This window comes from Propithecus coquereli, unplaced genomic scaffold (assembly GCF_000956105.1).
Source record: "Propithecus coquereli isolate 6110/MARCELLA unplaced genomic scaffold, Pcoq_1.0 Scaffold125, whole genome shotgun sequence".
NCBI classification, from domain to species: Eukaryota; Metazoa; Chordata; class Mammalia; order Primates; family Indriidae; genus Propithecus; species Propithecus coquereli.
In genome coordinates, this window is record NW_012136636.1 from 6398808 (window position 1) to 6409997 (window position 11190).

Here is an 11190-nt window from a genome sequence, read left to right on the forward strand (position 1 = left end):
ACCAAAGAAGGGAAAACAAGTGAAACCCAAATACGCTCATCCTTCCTTCCCACCAGGCTCGGAGTCAAAGGGCCTCACCTTTCACAATCGTGGCCTCCTTCAAGTGATGGGACAAGAAGTCAATGCTGGCGTAGGTGTTGGCAGAGGGCAGGGCGCCAGGGCCTGGCCCCCCACACACCCCGCTGCTGCCACCGCCCACAGCGCTGATGAGACCCCCAAGGCTACGGGTCCGCCCCCAGGAACTCTTCTCTCCTGGCTGCGGTTGCGGCTGGCTCAGCCCCGGCTCATCCCTCACGTCGATGGCAATGTAGTTGAGACCATTCTGGAAGCCGGCAGAAGTCTCTCTGCGCATTGGAGAACCACTGCCCCCGGGGCAGCCGACCAAGCCCCCTGGCTGAGCTGGGGCCCGTGGGCGGGCCTGCGGTGGGAGAGAGGGCACCGGGAGTGACGGCTGCAGCTTGCTGGGGGACATGGGTGCCTCTTCGCCGCCTCCTGGGCCCCCACCAAGGACGCCGCCACTGCCCTCGCTGCTTTTCCTGAGAGAGACGTTTTCCACTGAGGCCGAGTTGTGGCGCTTAGGGTTGTGGGCGAAGGATGGGGACACGGGGGTGACGGTCGTAGTCGAGGAGAAGGTCTCCGAGCTGTGGCGGCGGCGGCCCCCTTGTGGGTCTGCGCGGATGACCTTGGCGCCCCGGTGTGGGTCTGGGGGCTGGCTGGCCTGCAGGAAAGCCTCGACCCCCGACACCTGATCCATAAGACTCAGCCTCTTCACGCCAGACGTAGGGCTGATCACTCGGGCACCTTCCGGCTTTGGGGGGGCCGCGATAGGTTGTGGCGGGGTGGCAGCCACGCCAAAGGCCATCTCGGTGTAGTCACCATTGTCCCCAGTCTCGGAGGACAACGACGAGGCAGCGCCAGGGCCCTGGGTGGCGGCCACAGCTGAAGCCGGAGGCAGGCGGTACAGCTCCCCTGGGGGTGGCGGGGGCGGCGGCTGCTGCAAGGACGCTGTCGAGGCGGGAGGGCGCGGGGGCAGCGGCGGGTATGGAGAAGAGGCCTCGGGGGAGAGGAGGGCGTCCAAGGAGCCCACGGGGTCCGCACTCTGGGTGCCCGGCTTGGGTGACTTGGGCGAGCTGAAGTCCAGGTTCATGTAGTCAGAGAGCGGGGAGCGCTGCCGGCTGTCACTGCTGGTGCCCGGCGTGCCGGAGCCCAGGGACGAGGCTGGGCTGCCAGCAGACAGCAGCGAGCAGGACGAGGCCGCCGACGCCAACAGCGGGGGGGCAGGCGGCGACAGGCGGGCTCCCGCCTCGCCAAAGTCAATGTTGATGTACTCGCCGGGGCTTTTGGGCTCTGGCGGCAGCGGGTACTCCTGCATGCTGGGCAGGGTCTGCAGCCCCTCCAGAGACAGCCGCGTGGGCCTCACGGCCCGACAGCGCTGGCTCAGGAAGCCCTCTGGGCGGCCGCTGCCACTCGGCCTGACGGGCGAAGGCACTACTGGGTGATGAGGCTGGGTGTGGCCACCCCCACTAGCCCCAAAGGCGCTGGCCGATGGAGTGCTCCCTGGGGTGGCCTGCGGCTCCAGCCTCTCCTCTTCCAGGATCCGCCCCACGGGGGCGCTCATGAGCACATACTGGTCGTTGCCCCCGCCACAGGTGTATGGGGCCTTGTAGGAGCGGGGCAGAGAGCTGTAGCAGTAGCCAGGGACGCCTTTGAGCATCTCGCCCCCAGCGTGCAAGGCTGCAGAGAAGAAGTCGGGTGGAGTACCGGAGGTGCCCGCGTCGCTGGGGGACATGTTGAGGTAGTCCCCGTTGGGAAGCAGCTTGCTGTCGGCATTCTCCATGGACAGCTTGGAACCACACCACATCCGCATGTACCCACTGTCCTCAGGGGAGCTCTCCGCGGGGGAGCTGGTCTTGTAGCTGCCGCCGTTCCCTGCAAAGGTCCTGCTGGCCGCAGAGGTGGGCGCTGGCATGGCGGCTCCTGTGGGAGGCAAGGCTGCAGTGGCCGCCCTGGGCTGCAGGATCTGCTTTGGGGCAGACACGCTGGTGGGGCTCATGGGCATGTAATCGTCGCTCTTGCAGCTGCCACCGCCACTGCCCATGAGGGCCACGCCAGGGGTCATGGGCATGTAGCCGTCGTCCGCCCCCAGATTACTACTGGAGCTCCTGTGGGATCCAATCTCGATGTCCCCGTAGTCCTCCGGGTAGGGGTGGTAAGTCACTTTGGGAGAAGATGCGGGGCACGATGGGCACAGGCGGCCTGAGCTGCCTGAGAAGGTGGCCCGCATCAGGGTGTATTCATCCAAGGAGGCCGAGGAGGGCTGGGGCACCGGCCGCTGCCGGGCAGGTGTGGTCAGGGAGTAAGTCCTCTTCCTCAGCCCTCTGTCCAAGTCCTGGACCCCCTCTCCTGAGACTCTGCGGTAGGGGCGGCCACAGTGGCTCAGGGGCCTGTCCATGGTCATGTACCCATACAGCTCGCCCCCGCTGCTGTCCCTGGCCGGGGGGGTCTCCGCAATGGACTCGGGCGTGTTGCTCCTGTGGCTACAGAAGGCTCTCAGGTCACCAGGGCTGGAGCCGTACTCGTCCAGGGACATGAAGCCGGGGTCGCTGGGGGAGCCGGAGGCTGAGGCACTGCCGCTGGAGGGCCGCTGGCCTGGAGGGTGGTGCAGGGGGTGCGGCAGGTGCGGGTGGGGGCCCGGAGGCGGCGGGTAGGAGCCCGAGCCGTGCCCGCTGCTGGACGACAGGCTGCCGGGGCTGGTGGCGGTCGGAGGCGAGTGCGCCACCGGCATTGACATGGAGCGGCTGTGTTGCAGGGCGCCCCCTGCCGGTGCCAGCGTCACTTTGCTCCCGCGGCCACCGCAGCCGCCGCTCAGGGTGTGCGAGCGGCTCAGGGGCGCGCGCACCGGCCCGGGGCTCAGGGGGCTCCCGGCCACCGACACCGGCCTGCCGCCCCCAGCCCCGGTCCCCGCTGCCGCGCCACCGTCGCCCTCGCTGGCTGTGCGCACTCGACATGAGCTGCACTTGGCAGCCGGTGGGGTGGCGGCCAGACTGTCGGTGCGGGAGCGGCGCACCAGGCCAGTCTGACTGGGGGGCAGGTTGACCAGGTGGTGGTGGCGCCGCGCGCCTGGGACACTGATGGGGTGCGTGGCCGACGACCCTGACGACTGGCTCTTGCTGCGCGGACGGAACTCGAAGAGCTCCTTGAGCGCCTTCATGGCCTCCAGGATGGTCTCATGGATGTTCTGCGCCACCACCGAGTCGTCAGCCTGCATCCACAGCTCGCCGGGGCCAGTGACCGCCGAGCGACCCACCTCGATGAAGAAGAAGCTGTCCGAGTGGCCGCAGCGGCGGATGTTCATGAGCTGCAGCGTCACCGACGGCTGCTCGCAGTTGAGCTTCACGAAGCCTATGGTGCGCGCCGACAGGCACAGGCGGTACACGCCCGTCAGGTTCTTGCTCTGGCCCAGACCCTTGGGCTTCAGGTTCACCTGCCACACCTCGCGGTAGGCGGCCGTGGCGGGAGACACCAGCCCGTAGCTGTCATCGGCCCCGGCAGCGCCGGCCGAGCCGCCCAGGGCACCCGGCAAAGAGGCGCTGCAGGACCCGGAGGTGGCCGCGGCGTTGGGGGGCGCGTCGCCGGCGCCCGACCGGCCCTCGCTGACCAAGTCGGTAAGCGCGCGATACCAGCCCTCCTGCTCCTGCTCGTTCTCTGCCGCCACCGCGAAGTACTCGTCCTTGGTGTAGAGGGCGATCAGGTACTTGTGCTTGGCGTCGGCGCGCTTGTTGATGTTCAGGCAGCAGTCGAGCGCGATCACCCGCTTCGGGGCGCCCGCCTTGCTCCGCCACTTCTTCTCGCTCTCATAGTACTCGAGCCGCGGCGGCTGCGGCGCCGACCCCCCGCCCGCTGTCGCTTCATCGCTGCCCGCGCCGGGCCCGCGGAGCACGAAGAAGCGCTTGTGGCCGTGCTTCTGCTTGCGCAGGTAGCCGCACTTGCGCACGCCGTGGTTGTTGTTGTTGTTGTTGTTGAGATTGGGGCCGTCTCCACTCGCCGGCCCCGGGGGCCCGTGCAGCGGCGGGCTGGCCATCACCAGCGCTTCAGGCCGCGCCACCCGGGCCCGGCGTGGAGGGGCTGGGGTGAGGGGCGGAGGGGGCGCGGGCGGGGGCGGCTCCCTCCCACCCTTTCGCCCGGCCACCCGCCTGAGCACGCGTCCCTCGGGCCCAGGAGGTGGGGAAGGTCCAGGGAGGCCCGCAGGGACCAGCACCGCTCGGTGGCGCAGCGCCCTCCGCGCTCCGGGGTTCCCGAGGATGCCCGGCGCGGGCGGTGGCCGCCCCCCGGCCCGGCTGCCCGCGGCCGCTGCCTCCCGGGGCTCTCGGGCGGCGCCTGGGGACTCGCTGGCTGGGCCGAGAGTCGGGGTCTCGGAGCCGCGGAGCCGAGCCTAAGGCGCGCGCGGCCACACCGGTGCTGTTGCCGTAACGCGCTCTGGGGAGCTGGGGTGCGCCCGGGCACTCAGGGTCCGCGCCGCCGCCGGGGCTGCTGCTGCTGCTGCCAACGGCGACCTGGGCTCGTCGCGGTCCCCGCCGCACAGTGAGTAACACATCGCGCACCGAGTGACTGAACTAAGAAGAGCAAAACAACATGTGACTCGGCGTTACGCAGGCACACACGGCGCGGCCGCCCCGCCCCGCTGCCCGCATTGGCGCCGCGCCCCTCGACGGACGGCGCGTGCGGCCAATAGGCGCGGGGCTCTGAGGGGGCGGGCCGCGCACCCCCGCCCCGCCCCCCTTTCTCCCGGGGCCGCGTTTCCCGCCGTCCCCTCCCCCTCCTGCAGAGGCCCAGGCTGGGGCCCGGGAGGGGTAGGGGCCGGGCCGAGCCTCATTAATCAGAGGCTCGTTGTGGATGCCGGCGGAGGAGATGCCACCCGGGGCGGGAAAAGGGGCGCGGAGGAGGGGCGGGGGCGGGCCGCGGCGCGGAGGGCCTTCCTCCCGCCTTTGACTCAATTAATTGGGCTCCGAGCTTCCGCCGGGGAGGGGGCGTAGGGAGGGGACACTGATGGGGGCGGGGCCGGGCGGAGATCGCGAGCTGAGACAGCGGCCGGGGCCGGGCGCCGAGGAGGGGGCGGCAGCACCGCTCTCCGGTCCCGCCGCGCCCCCGCCGCCGCCCCACTCGCCGCGGTTTCGTGGGGGCAAGCAGGGGCATTGAACTTGGCCGTCGCCTCGCCCCGTCTTCTCCCCCATTCCGGCGAGCAGGTCCGGCTCCCGAGCTCGGGTGGGCGCGCGGCCGCCCCCCCGCGCCTGGTTTGCGCTTGGGTGGTTCCCGGGTGCCCGGCCCGCCGGTTGTTTACGAGCATCACGTTAGTCACCGGTGCGCTCTGGATCGATAACAGCTTCGTGCCCTTTCTCGGAAGGACAGACGTGGGGCGAGAGGGGCGCGGGCGGCGCGCCCCGGAACCCCGAGCCAAGCCGGCCGCGGGTCGCTCCTCGGGTTCCCCCACGCTCGGGGACGCCCGCCCCGCACCCCGCGGTCGCGGGCTCTTTCCGGGGCGTCATGAGCGCCATTCACTTGTCAGGTTCTAGGGAAGTTGAAATCGTATTTGGGATGTAATGGGAGAAAGAGAAGGAGGGCGAGCCGGCGTAGAAAAATGCGGTTTCCATAGTACCGGGAGGAGGGCGGGCCTCAGCAAGTAAACAGCCCGGGAGCCGGGGTCTCCGCGCGGGGGCCGGTCTTGGGCGAGACCGCCCTGCGCCCCCAGGACGGCGGGTGGGCTCTCCCACACCTGCGGGCGCGGTACCGGGCGGTGACAGCCAAGTTGAAGATGCCCTTGAAGAACTGCTTCGAATTGTTATATCTGCGTGCCTTTTGTGACTTTCAAAGTCGGTGACAAATAAGCACCCATACAGTTACATCTCCCAGACGACAAAGTGACGGTGGTGAGGGCGGGTTTTTTTTTGAGCTCGGATCGGATCCTACAGAAACTAAGAGGGTTAAACAAAATAAACCGTGCCTATTTTTTTTTTTTTGAATTGTATGTCTTCATGAAATAATTTGCAACAATCGTTTATCTTACTATTGATATAATCTTGGTGTTTTAAAATTAAGTTCAGGACGTTTATCTTTGAATGTCCCCTATAATTTATAAAAGTATTTATTTTAAATGTAATGAAATCTTAAATCTAAAAAAGTTATTTAAATTTGTAATTTTTGAAGGGATAACATTTATATTTTAACATATTTATATAAGATTATGTTGGCCGATATTATGTGTGGAGAGCCCTAATACTAAGATCATAGCATTTTTATTTTTAGCATGTATACAGTTATGATTATTGATGAGTAGCATAAATTTGGGAAGAACGATCAGTGTGCCAAATATCATAAAATTTGCCTCAGTGAGATGAAAAGTTGATTTTCCATTTTTAAACCGTACCTTAGACAAATAATACCTCAAGGAATGCCAGTTTAAGTGTGTGCACCTGTGTGTGTGTGTATGTGTGTGTGTGTGTGTGTGTGTGTGTGTGTGTGTGTGTGTTGAGGGCACCACCTTTATTGAACGTTGTGCTTTGGTTTTCTGTTCTTTTTAGATCCTATTGCTTTTTTTATGTTAACAAATGTTGCCTAGCAAAATGTCTACACAGAGAGGAAAGATGAAGGGATTCTTATCTTGTAGCTTGAAGAAAATGTGGCCCAATTTTGTTGGCTTTGTGATAATTTACATCCCACTTTATGAGGGATGTAAGTGGGCCTGCCTAGATGTTCCATAACCCTAAATAGCAGATGGTAATGGGGCTTCTTCTCAGCATCATGCAATAGTTTCTTTTGAGAAGGTATATTTTGCAATTGTTTCATTTTTTTCTTATTTTGACTTTTGCTACTAAAGTAGACTTTGATACATGTATTGAGTATTTACTTGCTGTGCCAATGCGATGTGAGCAAGTGTCATCTCTTTTGTTTGTTTTTTCTTAGGGTCATGTTAATGTCAAATGCCGGTATTTTTAAGGTAACGTGTCAGAAGCTCCAAGCTGACAGTTAATGCTTTCCTCTTTCAGTTACCACGCTAGGGGCAAAGAGGGAAGGGCAAAAAATTATCACCTTATCAGTGGCATTCTCATATCATACAAATGACCAATCTACAACACACTGCACACTGATTGTAATTCTGAGGTTAGAACCTCTAAATGGAAATGTGGGAGGTACAATTTCAGTTCTCATTAACAATCAGCCCATGAAGCAAACCAACAGTAAGAAACTCTGTAATTAGAAGTATCCCAGTCTTCTTTCTCAACCAAGGAACTTGTTTTCTTTCCTCCTTTGTATTGCCAGTTAAGCTATTTATTTATTTAAAGCTTGTTCTACACCTTGTGATTTTCCAACTGTTCTTCCATACTTTTTCAGCAAAAGTCAACTAACAACATCTGCCAACGTGCTCTGCACGCAGGACTGGGTGCTGCCCGCGTGGCCTGTTGCCAGCAAACAGCCTGATGAAATTTTTTCTCATGGTCCAAGATCTTTCACTGGAAGCTTTCTTTCCTTTCAGGGATAACAAATGACCATATCTTTTAGCAAGGAGGTTTTTTGTTTTTTTCTATTTTTAACGTACAATCATATGCAATAATGATTCTATTATTAAAAGAAAAAGTCCTTTCTGAAATAATTTAATTACTTTTGATAAAGGAATCAATTATATATAAAAACATAGAGATTAAAAATGTGTTCTAAGTCCACAATGCAAATACTACTACTGCTAGTAATAATGAGCATCATTAACTTTCTTATTTCATGTAAGAGACACATGGATAGGAGAAGAAAGGCAGATAACACTTCATTGCTTGTGAGGCTCTATTTCTCTTTTTAATTCTTAATTCAGTAAATGTTTGCCAGTATTTTGTATTTAGGTGAACTCGATCTAAAAACTGACTCAGCAGATTGTTAAATAGAATGCTATATAACCAGTTAGAATAGCTTTTAATTTAAAATGTATACCTCTTAAGAGGTATAGATTCTAACTTCACAGGTTTATGTCAGAGGATATATTGAATCTTTAAAAGGAGTGGCAACATTTCATAATATTTTGCTTTATTAGATAATATTATTCAGTAGCCCATTTGATAAATTCCCCTTTCTCTGATCAATGTACCATGTACAGACTTTTCCTCATCTAGGGTTTATAAGGGGACTTCTTTACCAGCATGTTTTTCTGCACAAATTTATTTGCTAATGTGTTTCAACTGAAATTTCACAAGAGTTTTGTAACATGCTAACTCTGTGTACATGCAACAGAATGATTTACATGAGCGAATGTAACTGCTATTTGGATCATTTACTGTGTGTGGTATTGCAAACATTTAAAGAACCAGGATTTGTTAATGGAATATATCAGTTCCTTGGAAATTGTAAAGGCTTTCTACTTTAGTATTTGTTCTGCTCATTAAAAATATTGATTAAATAGTCTCCTAAATGTTCATTTGAGGAGGAGAATTTTCTAAAATAAATGATTATTTAATATGCATATATGGTTGGGTAAACTATTGTAACTTTTTAAATAAGAATTCTTCTGAAAAGTGTATGTATTGAATTAATACTGTTTAAAAAACTGTGTAGTCAGTACAAATGCAGTTAATCCAATAAATATTCAAAATATTTTTGTTTTAAATCTAACTATGTTAGAGAAATATAAACATACAAATGTCCAATTAAAAAGTGACTGCAGTTAGGAACTTAAAATTCTTATGAATGCACCTCTGGATTTTGTTGTGTTTGAATTTCGAGAATGTATTTGTAGATTTAAAAAAAACCAACAAAAACTTTTTTTTCCCTAAAAGGCTTTCCATTATTGAAATGAAAATTACATATTAATGACTGTATAATATTACTAAATATAAAAAAATGCAAGAGCCTCTTCTTAGACCATCACTTTTCCTTGGAACGCTTGGCCCCTGTAATATGATATACCAGTATTTTTCTTGACTAAATTGATGCCCTGTGTATTGCTTGTTGTTGATGTTCTAGCTGCCAGTTAAAACTTTCCTTTTTTTTTTTTCCTGCCAAAGCAGAACAAAATTGTCTGCTTCTCAGTCTGCACATCATAAGCAGATGACATTAAAAATGTCTCTAAAATGACACAGCTATATTTTCTGGGAGAGGGAAGGGGTTGCTCAGTGCGGATGACTGGGAGTGTCCTTGTGCAGAGTACAAATGTTATGAGGGTGGAAGGATCAGCCTGTGTTCTTCGATTCCCCTGTTGACTCTAGGAGCAAGTTCTCGCACTGTTTTCGTTAACTGCTTGGGAGGTAAATAGCAGGGATGAGAGCCAGCTTGCTTTTTGTTAGATACTCTGCTGTTTTGTACAACTGTATTATGGTCAGAGACCTTGCACTTTTCTGCAGTTGTTCACATACTGTTTCTAGGCTTGCCTTCTGAGTCTGTTTTCTAGAGTTGTTTTGAAATTCAGCCTAAAGATAACAGAGGAAATATGACCCTCTCGTGTGAATGCTGCCACCAACTGGCAATGTTTCTTCCCAAGGCAGAGCTGGTGAGTTGTCACCATTAGAGTTGTGGTTGCTTTTATAGAAAGTTGCTTACAAGGTAACAGAAATTCGCTGTGCTCGAATCTTGAAGAAAGTTGATAGAAATAATCTGAGATAAAGATGATGAGTGACTAAGAGCAGTATCACATGACAGGTGAGGAATGAGGAATGAGTACATTAGTAAGTGGGAGAATTTTTTTTTTTTATAGCTGAATAAGTACCAAGCATGTCCACATTTTCTAATGTATTTCATATTCCATTTGCATATTTACTTAGCAAGAACAGTTGAATAGGAAATGTATATCAATGTCCATTTAAGATTATAGAAAACTATCTAGCCAACAAAATAAAAAGGAAACAAGAATCTGAATTCACTATTATTTTAAAATTTTTACTAGATCAAGCATGAGTTACAATCAAGATTTTCTTGTCTTGCAAGCAAAGGTTTTATCATATTTCCCCCCTACATTTACCTTTAAGTCTGAAATTCTTTTTAGAATAAGCTAAAGTCATCTCAAAAGATATTGACAAAATTTGAAAAACTGTGGATGGGAGAGAAAACATACTCTGAAAACTATAAATAACAAAAACATATTTTAAAAACCAAAAATAACAAATGGCAGTTAATAAGTGTCAAATGTGACTATCTTTTTGATTGAGTAAAATTATTTTAACTTACATACTCATTACTAATTTGTCAATTCTAAATGTACAAATTACATCTTTTTAAATTGCTTTGGTCTCAATCTTTAAGCAATGCAAATAGAAGGTATTCAAGCTGGTGGATGTGTTTAGAGCTCTTACTCAATAGAGTGAAAGGATCAGAAGAATTCATTAATTTGCTACCAAACGTGTTTTTGAAGTGTCTTTATCTATGGATGAAAAAAACCTGATATATAAAATAGCAGTAACAGTAGTAATAACTTGTGAGAGTAGTTTGTCAGTGTACTCATATATATTATAGCATTTGATTCTTACCAGTATGTGGGATAAATAAAAAAATATATTATTCTCCCACAATGCAAATATTATAAATATGTGATTATAACACAACTGGGAATTGAATTGAGGTCTCTTAATTCTCTTACTATGTAATCTTTACCAATCTGTCCTATGGGTCCACTTGTATATACAATGTTTAAGAAAGAGGATTAGCTATTTACATGTGTTACACATTTTTCCTTGTGTAGAACACTTGTAACAAAAATGATATTAACTAAAGTAAATTGAAGGCATATGGATTAGTGAGGTCCACAAGAAAATAAAGCAACAACTTCTGAAATTTATGCAAATGTCATGTATTGCTATTTCCTACTGGCTGTTAAATGGAGATTTCAGTTCAGATAAACACATTCTAAGAATTACTACTGAAAGAGTAAACATCAGCCTGAATTTTAATATTTGCTAGTTCTGTAGTAAAGTTTTAGATGTCAGCGTAAGGTTGTCTTCTGAAAGAGAAAATAATAAGAATTACATGTTGAAAATATCTTAAAATTATATTTTATCCTGCAAGAATGTCTTTTTCAGACAGTAAAAGTGAGAATTAAAAGACCGTAATTCCCACTGCCATTAAAAATACACAGAAGATGAAATACAATGATATTTTGAGACTTGCTATTTATCTATTTTATTTTAGTAAACTCGTACCTAAGGTTTTTTTTTTTTTTTTTTT

At 52.1% G+C, this 11190-nt stretch overlaps 1 protein-coding gene across 2 annotated transcripts in view; it reads right to left on the bottom strand.

Moving 5' to 3' along the window:
• The window catches only part of IRS2 (insulin receptor substrate 2), a 28468-nt gene extending 23899 nt beyond the window's left edge, over positions 1-4569 (bottom strand). For both annotated transcript variants that reach the window (XM_012637949.1, XM_012637948.1), the window contains exon 1: positions 79-4569. In XM_012637949.1, the coding sequence (XP_012493403.1) occupies positions 79-4081 (4003 nt within the window). In that variant the 5' untranslated portion in view covers positions 4082-4569. The remainder of the gene's footprint in view (positions 1-78) is intronic.
• Positions 4570-11190: the final 6621 nt, after the last annotated feature.